The sequence below is a fragment of the Vanellus vanellus genome (assembly GCF_965231255.1).
Source record: "Vanellus vanellus genome assembly, chromosome: 11".
NCBI lineage: Eukaryota > Metazoa > Chordata > Aves > Charadriiformes > Charadriidae > Vanellus > Vanellus vanellus.
The window spans coordinates 11,787,449-11,806,932 of record NC_138916.1 but is presented as its reverse complement, the minus strand read 5'-3'; the positions used below and the strand labels follow the sequence as shown (position 1 = coordinate 11,806,932).

Sequence of the window (19,484 nt, the reverse complement as noted above, 5' to 3'; positions counted from 1 at the left end):
GCCGCCCCCCGGCAGTCACCCCACCACCACCGGGCAGCCCCAACGCCCCGCCGGAGGCCGCGGCCACCGCGGGGAGACGCCGCCGGCTGCGAAGCGAACTTGTGTAACAGGCTGGGCAAAAGAAGAGCCCGTTCCTCCGCCGCGCCCCCGCTCCCTCCGCCCCTCGCCCGAGCCCGCCCGTCTCCGCTCCTCCTTTGCAGCCAATGGCACTAAGCGAGGTGGCTGCATGTGGTGGCGCCGACCCAGCGCCCGGGCTGGGAGGAGAGAAGGAGGCAGCAGGCTCTGCTCGCCGCTCGCTCCCGGCTCTCCTCCGGCCAGCCGCAGGCTGCCCGCCCCGAGCTGCCCCTCCGTCCCTCTCCCCCGCCGGTACCTGCAGCATGGACTCGGACTCCGGGGAGCTCAGCGAAGGCGAGCCGGTCTCCCCCGCAGGTAAGGAGGGGGGCTGCTGCCTGAGGGACTGGTGGCCGCCTTGCCCCGCGAGCGATGGGGCCGGGGGCGACTGCGGGAAGGAAGGGGTCTCTCCCCGGCAGCTCCAGGGCAGGGCTGCGAGGCTTGGCGCTGAGGTGAGGCGGCCCCGCCGAGTCCGCGCGCCAGCCCTGAGGTGAGGCGGCCCCGCCGAGCCCGCGCGCCAGCCCTGAGGTGAGGCGGCCCCGCAGGCGGGCAGGCACCGCCGGAGGCGGGAAGCCTCCCCTCGCCCCTCAGGCGGTGCGAGCGGTAACCGGCTCCACCGGCGGCTGCTGGGGCAGAGACTCCCCGCGGGAGCAGGAGGGGTACGGGCCGGCCCCGGGCTCCGCTCGCTCTGCCCCGGGGAGGGGAGAGAACCGCCTTGAAGAGTTGCGTTCAACCATGACATGACAGCCGGTTAAATTAGCAGTGTTGGCGTGAATCGGATGCATTGTGCTTTATATCCAGAGGCTGCAAAGTTTGGGTTTTTTTTTTTTGCATTTGATTCGGGTGCTTTTGCTATCGCTCCCGGGCCAGAGCGGCTCGCCCCCGTGCAGAGGGGAGGCTCCCCCTCAGAGGCCGGCGCGCAGGGCCCTCGAGCCCCTGGGCTTTTGTTTTCAAGTCCTAACTTGTCACCAAAAAGCATAAAAATGCTGCTAACTGCTGCGGCCCGCATAGTTCTTAGATGAGACAGAAGGAGAAATAAAAATAATTAAAAAAAAAAACCTCCTATCATTTCCAAATCTCCACATTCCTCTGTCCTCCGCAAAACAAACAATTGCTGATGTGCCATAATCAAAGGCTGTCCTGCACAAAGAGTAAACAGGGACAATAAACTTGTATGAAATCCAGCCTTCAAAGGTAGGTTTGCACTACCAGCACAGCATGCGTCCCAGTGCCGGTCCGGTCTGCAGAGACCTGCGGTCAGCTCAAGGCCACCCCCTTCCCCACGCACATCTCTGGGGCTCTAACTCTTCTTTGGTCAGCCGTGGGGTCACCCTGCCATGAGGGGAGCAGGCTGCGGTGGTACCACAGGCACAGCTGGCACGCCACAGACACCGGGCGGTTACCCACACTAAGTGCAGAAGGGACCTGTTTGACCTCCACCTCCCCATGATGGAAGTCACAGGCACCGTCTCTGAAGCTGTTTAATTGGCATCAATTGCGCTTACTTGTGTCTGGAATGATGTCTAAAGTTGTCCTAGAGATCATAATAAACCTAAATAGAGAGTTAAAAGATCCTCTTTGAGAAAAATCTTTTCACCATGATCCATCCAGTTTAGACATCTTTATCCCAGCTGGAGCCTTTCCCCACTACCCCCAAAAAGAAAGGTTTCAACACCAAACAATATTTTAAACAACAACAGGAAAAAAATGCCAGATATTTTGTGAAATATTTTAACTGCTTTATTAATACAGCAGTGATGAAAACTGTAGGAGCTCATAAGATAAATAGGTGTTACGTTGTATAGTCTCCCAGCAGAACAGGATTGTATAGCATAGTCTTAAATCCAATTCAGTTTTAAAGATTCGGGGTATTTACTCTTGATACTTGCTTTGTATTTTCCTTACTTGAGGTCTAGAGAATGAAATAAAACTAGCAACAGGTCATACAGCTCCTTATATTTGTAAAGCTCCATTAGGCCGAACTTACTAACAAAGACCACCAACAGCTATACTTTTTCATCCAAATATTGGAAGTAGTGCATGAAGCGCAAGTTACAAACATTACATTTATAGACAAATTAATGTAATATAGTTCCTGCCAACAATTTACTCCTGTTCTGAATAGGATTTTCTTTTAAATAAATTAAAAATATCTATGCTTAGAGATTGCCATAAGTGCTTTCTGTGTCATCACTTGTTAGCTGCCAAGAGTTGATGTTCATCATTTTCCTCTTTTCTATTCCTTCTTTGTACTATCCGAGAGAAGAAAAATCTGGTATTTTGACCATACATGGCAGATGCCTATGCAGTAGAATAAAATTGGAATGGAGTGAAAACTTGGTGGTTTTCTCTTAAGCAGCTGCGATCATATTTTCTGCACTAAAGAATTACTTGCTGTTTGTATCCCCCACCCTCTTCTGAAAATTACATTTTCGCTAGATTTGATTTGGTCTTTCTTCTGTACTCTGCCATATGTACAGTGCAGTATCTCTCTGTATGTGGGTGTTCTGTAGTCACGCTGTCAGTCACTGTTGCAGGCACAGAAGCTGAGGGGTTACAGTGGGGGATTCAGTCATGACCTTGTTCAGGGGGATCCCAGTGACCAGGGCCATTCTCCCTGCAGTTTACAGGGCGAACTGAGTGCCTCATGGAAGTATTTGGGTTAAAGTCCTAATAACAGTCTGATTTTGGCCACTGATTTTAGAACAGCTAGAATGTGTACTGAAAGTGACAGTAACTTGAGTGTTTAGCTTACACTCTTCAATACCAGTCTTTGCACTTCCAAGTTTGTAAAGCAATAACTTCCACTTGCACTGTTAAAACTCCTTGTAGCTAGTGCCCACTTCTTGGGTTGTCTGATTGTTCAAGTCCAGTTTGATACAGTTCACTTTATCACTAGAGCTCCATGATGTTAACGCAATGCAGGTCTTTAAAAAACATACCCCATTTAGGGGGTTGTACTGCTCCTGCAGTACTTACTCAGCCTTTTGCTCTGTCCCGGTGGAACGGCACCCCTGCCATTCCTGGGACTCACATGGGTGTGCACAGGACAGGAGGCTACCTTGTACGCCCCCACCATCTGTCACACACACTTGGCTTCCAAGAGCCAGCTGGAGATCCCAGCAGCCTCATTTCCTTTAATAGTCCACTTAAAGCTGAGTCTCCAAGGAGGCAGAAGTGTTTTTTTCTGAATTTATTCTGAACGTGTTGTCACAATAGCATCCTCATATTTTTTTAGTGCAAACAAAAAGCTCCTTATATGCAAGTAGTACAAGATGTTAGCTGTACTTTAGAAAGAAACCAAACCACAAAAAGCACCACACCTCTGCACGCAAGAACATCTAGCTCCATGGCTTCAGCTTCCACCAGTCTCCTCACATCCATCCATTACTGCTTCACATTGAGTTTTCTATACAGTAAAAAAGGTTTTTGGTTTGGTTCCCTCCTCCCCCCCCCCCCCCCCCCCAAAAAAAAGAATTACTCCCGAGACAGACCCTTATTAAGAGCATTTAACAGGTCTTCATAATTCTGAAAAAGTCATATATTGTAATGCAAAAGAAAAACATTACATGTCTACTAGCACTACCCTCAGTGAAATTTGAGTTTTACTCTATGTGCAACTAGTCACATTTCTCGTCTTGTCCTACAGATAAGCTTTTGAGAACTGAACAGGTAGTCTTAAAATAGAAGATTGTTCTCATTTTTTAATGTCCATCTATTGAGAGGCTGTTTTTTTTAAGAAAATTCTACAGTAGAGCAATGGACTACTTTTTCCCTGCCCTTTCATAGGCAGCATACCATATGAAAGTATGAACCTCTATGCCGTCTTTCAGAGCAAGATTTCACAAAAATCCAGGTCACCTCCAACAGCAGTTATTTTGTAGTGGATTTGGAGATTCTGCACATAAGAAAAAGCACTAGACCTTCATTTGGCGTGCATTGTCCTAGGTTCCCTGGATGAAACAGGCAGGAATTTGGCCGTATAGTTTTTAAGCAATATTGATGTAAGCCTTTCTACAAGATACTAAGTCAGAACGTAAGTTTCCATGTTTATTTTAATGGAACTATTATGTTAGACTACTAACATATGATAACCAGAGGCTAAATTGCCTGAATGGTCTTTGAAACAATACAGATTGTTTTTATGAAGTTTAACATATCCTAGAGAGCAAACTCTTGCTGGTCCCTTCTCTGGCTTTCCTCCTGCTAAAGTGAAAAGACATTTGGCCTAAGAAAGAACAGGTTTTTTGTTGGTTTTTTGGTTGGTGTTTTTTTTTTTTTGTTGGTTTTTTTGAAACAACAACACTGTGGAGCCTACGACTTTGTATGATGCCAGGGAGAACAAAATGAAGACAACCTTATCACCTGGCTTGCATCCATAAAGGCAGTGGGAGACTTATTATTGTCTTCAGTAGGGCCAAGATCTTACCCTGGGACTCCTGGCACAAAAAATATTAGTGTATTTAAAATTATCAAATAAGTTATCTGAACTCTACTCTGGACAATAAATATATAGGTAGTAAAAACAACATGTTTAAACATTATTCACTGTTGTAAAACAGCCCCAACAGACATGAATAATTTTTCTGGAGCTGTAATATTATTTCATTTGGAATGCTTAGTAAATGCTTTTTTCTGCAAGTTATTTATCATGCTATGTCAACTGTCTGTACTTTTGTGATATTAGTCTTTTAAGCCTGTTACATATTTTCATCACTGTTTTACAGAGTTAAATGCCATTTAAGAGCTAATATATTCTCATAAATATAAAATGAATTAGAAAGTATGCTGTTAAGACATTTATCACTTCATTATCTGAGGCATCAGTAACATGCTTATGTGATATAAGGTGCAAGTAGGCATTTTGTAGCTCTTTCTGCAGTATCACACTGGTCATTTGAACAATGTTTATTACAACAAAAGGTATACTTTGCTCTAGGGAATACTTGTGTTTGAACCGAGACAGTTTTGATTTAACAAAGCCTTGTTTTGGTTATACATAAAAAGGTTCAAGTCAGATATGCAATAATATTTATTGGACTTTAGACAAGCCAGAAGTAGTGGTAGATAACAGCATGTTCCAAGCATAGAAGCTAGGGGAAAAAAAAAAAAACCACCAAAAAACAACCACCAAACAAAAAACCTATTTTGATTGGAATTTGCAGACTCTACTGGATTCTTCTGTAATGAAGTGCTTTCTAACACCTGCCTTATAAAGAGCTCTCCCTTTCCTTCTGCTGGAAAAGAAATGAAAAACAAAGCTAGTTGAAAAGAGATGGTCAGATGACAGACATGAACAAGCATGTAATGGGAACCTATGCTCCAAACTCTCTTACAGGGCTTTTTGGGTCACACTGCAAGCTGAGGCAAGTGTGTTTCCAAATTACTCTGCCAAGACAAAGTGGGTAAGAAACACTTCAGGATGAGCAGGCAGCAACTGCCTATAACAGCACAGCTAGGGCAGGCACATGGGCCAAGAGCCTGGTTGGGTGAATTTTTTTTGGCTGTCTTTAGTGTTCCCTCTAGGAAACACCTGGGCTGCTGATTTCCACACAGACCCCTCTTTAGCACAGCAACTGTCAAATTGGGAGCCTTGTCCAACTGAAAAAAAAAAAAAAAAAAAATCTAATCATGGATGAGACTGCTAAGCACCAATAGCTGATAGTGCATGAGGTAACAACTCTTTTCAGTAGCTTTGATAGCTTCTTCCTACTTTTGGGAGGATGGCATATGAAAACTTGCAGCCTCAGAAGGACTTGTCATCACAGATGAAGCAGAATCTGTCTCCCAGGTAGGGATAGCAGGCACATGAAGGATGTTGTGTTAAGTTATCTTAGTGCATAAATATTGGATGTTCTTGATCAGAATTACTCACTTTGAGGACAGGGTATGCTAGTGCCCCCCAGACACACAAATAGCAGGCAGAGGCCAGCCACAACTTTGCCAGGTCAGAGACAGCCTGTTTCTCAGGCAGGGAGGCTGATTTTACACTTACGTGAATGATGGTTGTAAGGGGCTCTCCCCCAAACAGATGTTTCCCCCTGAAACTCTGATACTGCTAGCAGTCAGCGAACAGAAAGCCTCTGCTTTTTCTAATATGTGGATATGGAAAAGCCTCTGTGCAGGAAGTTATGATGCCAGATGAAGTTCGTAGATAGGAATGGTTGGACTATTGTGTGGCAGGTTATTGCTTCATGTTCCTATCTGCCTTGCCAAAGGTCTGGGATGAGAGTGGGCTCCATTTGATGTGATATTTTGGCAATAGTGGATGACCTGTACAAGGCAATGAGTGCGTCTCCTCCAAAACCTCACAATTCCCATTTGAAGGAAGAAATCTTTTGTTCTTTTTTTCTCATCTACACCACAGACTAAGAAGTCACAGTAGCAATAGTAGGTCACATGATTTTGTTGTTAATAGAAGAACAAAGCTATAAACCCCAGGTAAAAAGGAAAACAGTAGGCTGGATAGATGAGAAAGTTCTGGAAGAACCTGACCTGGCCAAGAAGCCTTTGGTATTTGCATTTTACCTATAGCATCAGCCTCGGGGTGCCAGGCCGTCCCAGGAAAGTAGGAGAACCCTGTAACTTTCTAAGAGCACTCACTATCTGATCTGTTCTAGTAAACTAAGCAGGACCCGGCTTCGGGCCCAAGCAGTGGTACACAATCCTCCAAACTGTTTATCTATTAATATACTTCCTGGCACTGTTTCAGCCCATGCCAGATAGCCTCCCACAAAATGTCCTGGCATGAGACAGAGGATAACAGTGGCCAGTATGAATTAAACAACATTTGGAGTGTGGGAAAGAATTCAGCTTGCGTCCAGATGGCAGTACGATGCATGTACAACAGGTTCTGTCGCAGTTTTTTTTTTTGCGGACATAGACCCTGTGGTCAGAGCAGGGTGCAAAGATTCTTCACTATTACCATGACTTGTGGCACACCAGTCACAGCTGTCCAGGCTGTCGGACTGCTTGTGGACCCCTCTTGGGGCAGTTGTTTTGGGCCAAGACCTGGGTTTGGCACCTTGCCCAATTAAAAGTGTGTTATTTGTTGTTTGTCTGCAAAAATCTCTCTGCCAGTTTAATTATGGGAGGGCATCTTATAGGCTGACAAGTCTAGCTGAGGGAAACTCATGGGAAGCCGAGACTAACTTGTTGTAATAATTATGACTTTATACCCAAGACTCAAACTTCTTCTTGAGAAGCCAAGCTGAGCTCAGACACTGGCTGGTAGCCAGTGATTTTTCTGCTCTTTAAGGCAGCCGTCGTTAATGAAAAAGGCTGAGAAAGAGCAAAAATCACTTTGCTGTCCTTTCCAGTGGTCACTAATCCCTCCTTGGTAAAGATTCTGTTTTAAGGCAAGTTTTATCAGTTGGTTCTGTCTAGCCTTCCTACAAAGGAACAGAGTGACCAGTCTCTGTACAGATATAGGTTTGGGCTAACATCTGTCGATGTAACAACAGACACTAGAGGAAGAAGATCATTTTCATCTAAGATATGAAATAAACACTTCACCATGAAGACATTCTCTTTGGTCTTCTTACTGGTGCTAGTTCAATGTGAAAGGTAATCTTATGAGACACAAATAGTAAAAGTTAGCAGAATACCTCACTAACACCAATGAGTATCTCATTTCTGGCATTAACTTTGTTTAATCAAGTAGCTTGTGTTATAGGAAAAACTAAGTTTTCTCTCTTTCTCTTTGAAGAAATGTATTAACACTATTATTGTGTTACTGTTTCCTTTCCAAATAGTTTGCCATTTACTTTTAGAGCAAATAGTTTACACGGTCAAGTCACCAACAGAAGCAGATCAAACAAATACAGGTTTCTTGGACTTTCCAAAGTGAGTTTTTTGAGTGTTTTTTTTTTTTTCTTTTTTTTAATTAAGATAACCATTCTTCAGATGATTTTTCCAACAAAACCAATATGTAGTGTTATACCAGGTGAATGTCTGTGGTTTTTGTTCACTTGCATTTAATTTTAACTTTGTGTATTTGTGCATTGTTTCCCCTTCACTCCCAGAAGTCAGAGGGAAGTAGGTTAAAGGTATCAAGAGCGACCTTCATGTTCACTTCAAAGCAAGTTATAATTGGTGCCTCCGTATTTCAATACTCGTTACTATTTTGATACATTATTTCATTAATAATCTCTACTTTTAGAAGTGTTTAGTAGTAGATGCAAAAAATATCATTACAGTCATTATGATGCAAAGCTACTGTATCTCTTAGAAAATGATAAAGAATCAGTAAGAAAAAAAAAATGTTGACTTGGATTGCAGATTTAGGAATGGGGTAAAAAATTCAAGCCCAAGTATATGTAAAGACCACTTCCACAAACTTTGTAGAGTGCCAGTATGCCTCATTCTTGCCAACTTGGACTAACTGGTGCCTTTTATACATACCAGGCTCTATGTAACTAAAAGAGGAAGTTTTTGTCCAGTGATTAAAACTCATACCTACCAGAAACCAGCTTATATCATATAAATCTAGCCCGACCTCACCTATGAGGTCTGGCTTCTCTCTTATCTGTATTTGTTTTTAAGAACCTATTTCCATATCAGTTCTTAAAGGTTGGTATCAGATACCATCCTGCATAAGAAGGAATGCCATAACAATTTGTATCCTTGGGGCAGATACAGCTGAGATTTCACTCTTGCCTGCAACCCTGCCCCACCCACCCCAAAAAAAAAACAAAAAAAACCAACAAAACAAGTCAAAACCACAAAAAAAAACCCACCCACCCACAAAAAAACAGACCAGTATATTCACTCAAAACAGTCACCACTGGCATTTCTCCACAAAGCACTTCCCCTTACAGAAATCATACAGAATTGATGGAAAGCCAAGAACAAAACATTTTAAGGACAGATGAATACCAGTGTTCTCCATAATTCAACTTTAAAATTTGGATTAAATTAGATGCCTGAGGGCTTAGAGCAGTCCCAATACTTAGTTGTTAATCAGATGGTATCTGTTTATTTTCCACGATATCTCCTGTAGTTTTGAGGCCGATTTCTGAACTGTGAACTAGGATTCTTTTTAACTAGTTGGTATCATTCACTTCAACAGGTTCGAGGAAGTTGCGCTGATTTTACTCAGTGCTAGGTGTTTAAAAGCATAGCTACGAAAAGCCAGAAAATAGCCACTTTCAATGTTACGTTGCTACATGCAACAGCTTGTGCTAGTAAAAATTGGTGTTTTGACTGTATGAAGAACAGTGAGTGGAACTCACCCTGGGGTGGCATGCAGAAATGCCTCACGCTTTGAAAAAAGGCCCATACATGCAGTGTACTGCGGCACGCAGAAGGCAAGGAAGGTCAAAAGCCCTCATGCACTCTCCTTTTGACTGCCATATGGTACCAAAGAGGCTAAGGCCCTTGCAGAAATGCAGATACCACAATTTTGGCTATATTCTCCATCTTCTAACCTCTGGAATCTTTTTAAATTTTTTCTCTTTCCACCCATGCCCACCTTTTACACTAGTAATTTGTTTGTGTTCATCCTCCAGATACCCACATCTTCCTAGCGTATAACTGATCTCATTTTCCCTGTGCCTCAGCCAATATGCTATTCTTTTGCGAGCTTCAGTTCTTCCTGTATTGGCCTGATTCTTCTTCCTTAACTCATTTCTTCTCAAATATTCCTGGGTTTATTATTTCTGCTGCTATGAAAGGCGTAAATACTTTCAGGTTATATTTCATGAAAGGGAAAACTGATGGGAGTAAGATATTGTCTTGCCTTTGTAATTACAGGTATTAGAACCAGATTTGCCTTGCCAGATGAACTAACCTGCCTCCTCTGGCAAACAAACAATACAGACAATGGCCTTGCAAATGAGATCAATGTCATCTTAATTAGTAAAGCACATTGAGAACAGGAAAGTTAATTTGATTCTGAAATACTGAAACAGGTAGATGCAATATTTGCCAGAAAGTGAGAACACAATAGCATCTCCACAGATAACAAGAGCCTGCCTGTTGCTTCCAGAGCGCATTCCTGAACAAACACCTATTGGAGAAACAGTATATCAAATCATTGGGCTTGAATAGCAGGTCCAGGGGAGAATTGCATTTCTCTCCAGACACATCAGCCTGTGGCTGTCACTGATCCAGCGAGGTCAGAGGAGGACACTGCTTTCTAGTGACATAGCTTAATTACAAGCAATAAAGGAAAACAGAGCCTAGCCCTTTTGCAGAGTATCATGATGAAACAGGGCATGTAGATCTCCCCACCCAAGTTTACCAATATATTTTCTTAGAAGTCCTAATAATTTTTAATGACAAGATCTTTTAAGAGGATTCACAGAGGTTGCCTCTAGAAAGCAAGCAGAAGCTTTAAACAGCTGTGAAGAGGCAGTGAAGCTGATAGATGCTTCTAGAAACTAAACTTTTCTTCACTTAGGACAAGAATGCCTCTTTCAATGTTCTTCTGCCAACGTGACAAGGTTGAGAGCACGATAATATACCAAGGGAGGCTTTAGGCAAAGGAAGGAGGGGAATAGCCAAGATGGTGCAGGTTTACCAGAAGACCACCACAGTGCCTGCATCCACCTTTCCACTCCACCGCTGACCTGAATCAAGCTCAGATCAGAGCCGAGTATGCCCTTTGCAGGGCCAGCAGCCTCCCTGACACCTAAGTTTTATCTTCCCTCACCAGGATGGCTAGAAACAGGGTGTCTGGATTGCTAACTGTAAATGCCAGACCCACCTCATTTGTTCTCAGTCAGCAATATCTTGTGTGTGATCTGCCAGCACACATGGACCTGCCCAACAGATAGGCAGACAGACAGGGAGAGCACAGCTCTGCCCCGGTGCAGCCCTTCCCCGTTTGCATGGTGCAGCACAGCAGGAGCCACATGCTCACATTACATGATTTTGCAGCCCAGATGTTTGTGTAGCTTTCAGATTCCCAAGAGCTAGGTCTACACCTGCCCATCCACCTACAGAAGGTAACAGTTGCTCTTGCACTGCTTAGTGCTCTGCGCATTTACCTTTTAGAACTTCTCTAGGAAAATACTGCCTTAGCAACAGCTGAGCAGTACTAAGACGGAGACAAGCGATGTGTAGGAAGAGATTTTAGGGTGATGGTAGGGGGAGCCATTATTCAATGTTTTCCATACTTTCATAGAACAGAATTTCATTTCCTTGGAATTATTGCAATGACAAGGAGGTAGAAAGGTACATGTGAAATACCTCTGGCTGTGCGCTGAAATAAAGTGTGATTAGACATACTAAGTAACCAATGCAGGCATACCACAGACCGTGAGAGGTTTTTTTGATTATATACTCACTACCAAAACAGCTTTTCTATATTTGTAGAGTTCCTTTTTCCTCATAGCCACATTTGATGGAAATTCAGATAGCATACCATCACAATAAACAACTAGTTATGAAATACTTCATTTCTTTCCTCACTTTTACAGACACTAAAGCAGTAGTTATGCTTCCTAGTAGGGATCACGTTTTAGGGACAGTTGATGCCTATGCTCATTCACTTCATCAATGACTAAAATACAAATTCTGTCCGCTCTACAGATCATATGTTATTAAAGAGATTGAAAACAAATCTTTAAATAAGTACTTAGCTTGCTTTTAAAGCCATGTGGCTTCTTTACCATGATAAAGCGATAAAAATACACGTGACATCATAGAGCTCATAAAACTCTCACAGCAATTTTGTTGCTAAGAGTTTTACAGCTATCTACGTGAATTCATTTGGTTTGAAACGTGCCTTGATCTAACTTTTTTTGGCCCAAACCTTTTTTTGTACAAACAGCATACAATTGAATATAACTAAACTTTTTTGATATTTATGTAAAGTGGACAAAAGTAATTTTCCTTAAGTAAGGAAATACTATATATAGAAGAAAAGCTAAATGCTTTCAAGTCATAGGCTTCAGCAGGTTTCTGCCTAGAGAGGCAGAAACACAAACAACATAAAAGCAGTTTCCTTCATAAGAGTATACAGAACATCATAAACAGCTTAGTAAGTAAAACGAACAGTGTTGCACAGAATGGAAGTCATTATCCTGTTGGTTCGTGTTTTTCACTTGAGTAATGATCATGCCCCATTATCATAAATGGGATGCGCACACACATCAGTAGGTAAGGCTTTAAAGCTAAGTTTTAAATATTTTTAACAAATGTCAAGACCTGAGTAAATCATAGAAGGTGTAGGCTCTGCAACTCTCGAGAGGTACAGTGCGTAACAGCAGCTCTGGGGAAGAAGAGAATGTTACAGAGCATTTTTGTGCCATCAAAATTGCAGGCCGTTATTGGGGGTAAATCAGTCTCTGCCTCCCCATAGTTGCCTCTGGGGAGCACCATAGCCAGGAAGCTGTCTCCCTTGGGAAAACTGCACACAATGCTTCTGCTGCTTTGCTGGAAAAAAAATCTGCATCTTGACCTTTTGCAACTCTTTCTCAGACCTTGAGGGTAGCACACCTGGATTATGCCAGGAGTTGGGGGTTTTCTGTTTCGTTTTTAGCAGATGCACCAAAAAAAAAAGTTTATATATGCAGACACATACAAAATTGGCATTTAAAGTTACTTTCACTTGGGCACATATACACACACACCCCCCTTTCACAATGGTACGGGGGAATCAGAGGCTAGCTTGCCTAAAACAAACAATTTAAAGTGAAATTGCAAATAAAAATTAATCTTAGGACAGTACTACCCAAGCCAGTGAAAGCAGGGTAACCGATTTTGCAATAGCATAGTCAGATAGAGCAGACATCATGGGGGAAATGTTAGATGGCTACAGTTAAAGAATATAAGGAGGCAACTCCTGAGATATGCCCAGATATATCAGATTTCAACAGATTGAAAGCTGATTTGGGGTTTACGTAATTCAGAGCAGCTCTAACAGAGTACACACATGCAGAGTAACAAAAAAAATGGCAGTATTTAAGAGGCTTCACCATGTTTCCACATGCTCATTTGGAAAAATGATGAAAAAAAAAAATGCAAGTAAGATTTTCCAGGGTTTTTTTTCCTTATCATTTCAGTTTTTACATCATTAAAAAACAAGCAAAACCACAGTGGCAGGATTCCTTTCTTCATTTAACATCCCAGAAGGTATGTGTACCAGTAATACTGCATTCATATTAAGCCTGGACTTCCATATTAACAATTTGTCCACCAATTTAATACACTGGATCTGTCATTTGTATATCTTTTAAAACAAACTTTGCCACTCCAGATTTCTGTTAAGTATACCTTCCTGAATTTCAAAGCAAGTAGGATTTGAAGTTTAAGGACATTGTAAAGGTATCAGTCTAATTTCTTTGTGCAACCTCCCATATGACATTCTTTCAAAATCTGATGGATGAAGTACTGGACTGACAGCGGGGTCTTAATCACAGCCTTAAGCAAGTACTTCAGTTGTGTCTATTTCTCCTCCCACTCCGGATCTGCTTTATTTGTTTACCTTTATTATTTTTAGGCCAGGAGTGTCTTTCACTATGAATTTGTGCAGTAAGAACCCCAAGATGTTTTATTAAAAGCCAATAAATACTAATATCAATGCAGTGTGTGGTCACCACAGGTACTTTTATAGGTATGTTACAGGAGAAATCCCATCCCTGAGAAAGAAGCTGCACCTCTGCAGTTAACGCATCATCTTAAATATGAAAGATACATATGCATTCAATATGGTCTTTCAGAAGTCTTTCATAAAGGGCTGCAGTTTGACAACTAATTCATCTTAACCACACTTGACTTTTTGTCATATTAAACAGGTGACTGCAGTTATTTTTTTTCTCTCCAATAAGCAGTGCTACTACATATGATAACACAATAGAAGAATATTACAAACAGAAGTAGAAAATTCATATTTTTTAGCAATTCAGCAAAAGAGAACACACTCATGTCTGTCGTCCCCGTTTCCAACCCCCCCCCCCCCCCCCATCTCCATTTGCTTCCGATTCCAACTGCCTAGCTCTCTGGCAGCAAAAGCATGTTTGGAATAAAAATAGAACCCACAATTTGAAACTATTGGGTGTTGCTTTGTTTTGCTTCTCCCTTTAATACACGAGCTTCTTACTGAAATGAGGAACGCTTTTGACCCAAAGAGAATTTACCAGAACAAGAGAAGTTTGGCAGAATTAACATGCTCATGACTGCTGGCATATTTTCCCATACAAGTCTTTCAAAATACAGGGTGGGATCAAGCACAAAAAGATCCTGATCAAGTGATAGGATGCAGGCTTTCTTCCATGACCGATACACACACCACAGTCTAAGACCACAGTCTCCCTAAGAAACCCACTCTAAGTCACAGTGAAAAGTATTCCCCACAGCGAGTGGAGTCACTACGTTCCTCATAACCCGAGTTTCAGTTCTTCCACATAAAACAGTTTTTGTGGACTTACATATATATATATATATATATATATATAACCCACCTACACCCTAATCTTCAAGAGGTTGCTTGCTGCCAAGCTCTCTTGTGTGCAGGCCAAGGAATATGGACATTTTCTGAGCCTGTCTGTTAAGACACTTCTGCAGGAAGCTGCCTTTCTAGGGTGCGAATTTGTGCTTTAAAACCATCTGCCCTCTGTTGCTTCATCTCAGGCAATGCCTTTGTGGAAGGAATAATAAATCCTGTTCTAAGGTGACAGGATCTGGTAATCTGGCACTAAACCTCCAATTCTAGAAAGCCAGATGAAACCTGGCCTGAAATATAACAAATTCCAAAAATCAGGTCCATCTGAGGCATCGCCTTCCATTAACAGAGCTCTGACAGTAACCTTGCCTGTAGAAACACAGGTTGAAGATTTACTAGTAAACAGCTGTAGCAGATAATCTTGTTTTCCTTCTCTCACTTCTCAAGATCAGTTTATTTAATCTAGAAACAAGATCACTACAGGGCAACGTTCCCCCCCCCCCCACATACTGGAAGTTTGTTAATGCACAGAGGGACTGATGTCTGCTGGAGACAGAGCAAGAAGCACTCAGCATGTTTTCAGCCAGGGAGATTTAGTCTGACATTAGGAAAATCTAACTGTAAGAGTTGCAAGCACTGCATTAACCTACAAAAGGATATTGGTAAGAACAGATTAGACAAGTCTTTCTTCTACCCTGCTAGTCTTATCTCAGAAAGAGGAGTAGATTAGATTATTGATAAAAAGTTCGGTGCTTCAACCTCATGTTTCTACGATACCGAAACAATACAGAGCAAAGCAAAGCTTATTTCAGTGATGTAAACAATGATTTTCTATACCAAACCAGACTGTTACCCTAACTTTGCAGGTGAGCAGACAGAATTACCTTTGCTAAAGATCTCTCCTTGACTCCATTTCATTTTCAACACTGATAGTCTTTTAGATACGAGCTCCAGTCTCTGGAGAGTGTCATTACTTCAGTTAATATCCGTGTAGATTGCCTAGATAGCCCACTGATCCTAACATTAGCCAAACAACCCTCGAGATCAGGGTGCACCACTTGTGTGTATCTTACACTGCCAGATCACATTCGCAATCCATTCTCATCTCCCCGATTCAGTTCGGATGAATCCCTCCCAGCACCACCTCAGGCGTTACTGATCCCTTAATTGCTACAGCAGGCACTGCCCTGTAGACTGCGGACTGCCCTCACCTCTCTGGAAGCTAACGTTCCTCTAGAAGCCAGGTGCAGCCACCTTCTGTGCCAGCTGGCTTTGAAAGCAGGAAAAAAAAAAAAAAAAAAAGACAGTCTAAGTCGTCAGCAGACTACACCTGCACCTGGAGGTCTGTCAATAATATCTTGTATTTACATATCATGTAGCCACTAGCCATTATTGACACCTAATGGCAAACTTCTCCCCCTTTAATAATACTAAAATATAACTATCTCCTGTAGATAGCTGTAGGCATAACTTGCCTAATGCCCACTAGAAGCAATTTGTGGGTGTAAGTTACACCTGAAAAAGAGGAAGGTGGATTTCCGCTCAATTAAAAATACACCATCAACTCCAAGCCTACAGACTGATGACGTGTTGTTTTGCAGCTTAACAGTGCAGTGAGGCCAGGAGACAAATTAATACCAAGTGCGGTTGCTTTCTGGCAAACCTGACAAAGTAATTTTATACATTGAACATCTGGGATTTTTATTTTAATCTTGTTATAACAAAAGCCGTATATAGCGGCGGGGTGGGGGGAAGTCTTACAGAAGTAGAACTAATCCTGAAGTGACTTAAGATAGACTAAACAGACCATCTATCTTCAGAATCTGAATTTTAACCAGGAGGAAAAAAAAAAAAAAAAAAAAAAAAGAAGGAGAAAGGAATGTTAGGATCTATGAATTATAGTTAGCCTTACTCCCTTCTTCAGAGGGCTGTAACTTTCCTCTGGAAAAATCTAAGCAGAGTGAAGGGGCAGAGGGGGAAGACTTATCCAGTTACAAGAATGGGTGAAAGAAACAAAGTTTGGTAGATTTTGGTAGTTTTTAGGTTACATCGTAACAGAGTATTCCAGAGTCCTGTTGTGAATTCCCACCTCATCCTGAGCCACAAGGGAAAGACTTAAAGACACTTCAGCCTTCCTCCCCGTGCAAAGTATGGAAGGTGAGATGCCTTCCAGATGGTCACTCAACTGAACACTATGAGGACCAGGTCTTGAGTTGTTTTGCTGAGCCTGTAGCCAGGAACACCAAGTCTTTCACTTAGTTCTTATGAATTCAAAGTATGGCAAGGCTGAGAAAACAGGCTCTCTTCAGCTCCAGGGTAGAGAAGGAGCAAGAGATGCAGGCTGCCTTATGGAGATAGGACTCCAAACCCAGCCTTCCATTTAGCTGCAAGCCAGCCTTTCGAAGTGGCAAGTTTGGAACTTGTGACCACAAAGGTTTTCTTAAGTTGTATTGTATGGGGGAGACAAGGGAAAAGTCATTTTTCCTCTCAAAGAGTGTGCTACAAAGTCACTCCAGGCTATGCAAGGCAAGCACTTCAGAGAAAAATTACTGAATACAATGCATGAACAAGACTACTGCTACAGAAAGCAATTGCCATGCTGTTCAGCTATTCTGCTGCCAGAAATAAACTAATCGAGCCTTGATGATATTAATTTGAATATTAAAGGAGTTAAACATTCATCTACCTTGTAGATGAAAGTAAAATACTTCAACAGAAAGCTGTTAAAATATAGTAAAACGGTGTTCCCAGGGTCCATTTGAGCTTACTCTGCCAGAAAACACTCTTTCCGAGAACACCACTTGAGCACAGAGCAGGTACTTGCTTGTACTGGTTAATCCAACAGTTTCTTTTCTTTCAGACTACTAAATAATATCTGTGCTTTAAGAAACAAACAAAAAAACCTCAAAACCCCAAAACCAAAAACCCACACAACCTAAACAAGCAAAAGTTCAAACGTTGCCAAACTAATATTGAAGTCACAGAGTAAACAGGAGTCCTTTAAAGACATAGTCAGACAGACTGGTGCACGGGTTACCACACAGTGCCTTCAGAGGTGGCTCCTTGGTTCACGTAGGACTTTGCAGAACACCCTGCCAGACACCACTATAAGTTTATGACTAAGGAATTACAGCTTCAGATTTTTATATGTTTAGATTGGCTTCGTTCAGCAAAAAATCAACAACTTGGGCAAGTAGTTGGATCCATTGTCAGTTCCGTGAGACAGTGAAAGAAAACTGTAGCGACCACCCAGAGAAACCCTAGTTCCACCTGTGCCTGCTGCCAGAGCAGCACAGAAAGACCACAAAACCCCTATACACACTCTGTAGCACTTTGAAAAAGCTACTGTTGAAGTTTTCCACGCAGGCTCCGGCACACTATTGTAGGTTCCACAGAATGGCCACCAAGTCAGAGCAAGGCTCCTTCCAGCCCCACATACAGCCTCTCACAGCAGCAAATGCCCAGACAAGAAAAACAAAGTACGCTATAACACCAGCACAAAAATTTCTCACAGCCCCCAACAAGTAACAACCCCAAGACTTCCCACATTAGAAGACACACCAGCAGTACCAAGGAGCTGCACACCCACCTTACAAGTTGTGCATCCTATATTCCAGCCTTCCACAACTGCCTTCCCCTCCACGCGCCCCTGCAGTGGATAACTCTCCCTCCTCCCCTCTCTCTTCCATTTTAAGCCTCAGGTGCAGCTGGTCAGTGAAGCCCTTGATTTGCTGACGGGGAGCACCTTGTGCTACGGGTGAGACAGCAGCAAGGCGCTTTGGCCTGGGTTCTCTCCTAGGAAGGTCCTGGTGCAGAAAGGCTGGCAGGTTGCATTCTGGCACCACTGGTCTTCCCTCATTCTGTGCCGGATGTATTTCCCATGACAGGCTGCAGCACTATTTTTCATACTGGAGGTGAAGACATGGGACTTTTGCGTCCTGGTAGAGGTTGTCACCCTCAGGTGACTATCAGACTATCGGCGCTTACACAGACCTCCATCCCTTCCAGCTGGGGCTTTCCCAGCTCCAGAGCCTGAGAAGCAGCAGCGTTACCATGCACATCTCCTGTGACCGCACATTCTCCGTGTCTCGGATGCATAGACCAAAATCTGACTACATGGTTCATGTTATTTTAAGCCATTAATTCATTTTTATCCTCACCTTAGTACTTTGAAGTCTGCCGTGTGGTTTTCCATTTCAGATGCTCCTGTGCTCAAAAAGCAAAATATAAATAGGATCGCAGAGACCAATCTTCCATCCCTTCCAGAGTAAAAATTAAATCTGCAGTACTGACAATGTCATATGCGAGTAGCAACTGCAGAGTAGGACTACATAGCAAGGCATAAAAAGATTCTGCAAGTATTAAAGGAATTTGATTTTCAATTGGACTTTCAGCTGTCAGACTGTTTTTAAAATACTATTACTATTTTTGAAAATCAGTGACAGCATTGTTTGTCTTGCCGTGTAAAATTGGTTAATATATGAAACAAGTATCTTTAGAGTACAGTAAAGCAAAGCAATTTAAATGCTCAAAATACTTTATTAGCATTATGGAGAAAAACATAATTACCGATTTTGCTATTAATAAATAAATTTTGTTAATTGTTTAACACTGAAGCGAGGCCTAACCTTGCAGTTTTACTTTGGTAAAACTCCCATCAAGTGAGGAGTTAGTGCTAGACATAAGTCATTATGTGGGAAGGAAACAGGAAAATATTTTTCTAATGAAATTTTATGATTTTTTTTGAGTAGCTTGCAGGTATTATCAGCCCTGTGGAAATTAAATGCTTAAGTGCCATCTTGGACTGTGAAAATCACACTGTTAGAGCCTGCAAGGGACATAGCACTGAAGAAGGGAAATGGGATTTAAAATTAATTTACTATCCCACTAGCAGGTTAGTCTAGGTGGAAGTTCTCAATCTGGAAACGATGTTATTTGGGTCTCTCTTTCACATCCTTCACCATCTTTTCACGGTTGCTAAGAA

At 42.3% G+C, this 19,484-nt stretch overlaps 1 protein-coding gene across 1 annotated transcript in view; it reads left to right on the top strand.

The window, feature by feature from the left end:
• The first annotated feature begins 210 nt into the window (after positions 1 to 210).
• Positions 211 to 19,484, top strand: part of TNFAIP8L3 (TNF alpha induced protein 8 like 3) — a 47,351-nt gene continuing 28,077 nt past the window's right edge. The window contains exon 1 of the mRNA XM_082488795.1: positions 211 to 429. Coding sequence (XP_082344921.1) covers positions 378 to 429 — 52 coding nt within the window. The 5' untranslated portion in view covers positions 211 to 377. The remainder of the gene's footprint in view (positions 430 to 19,484) is intronic.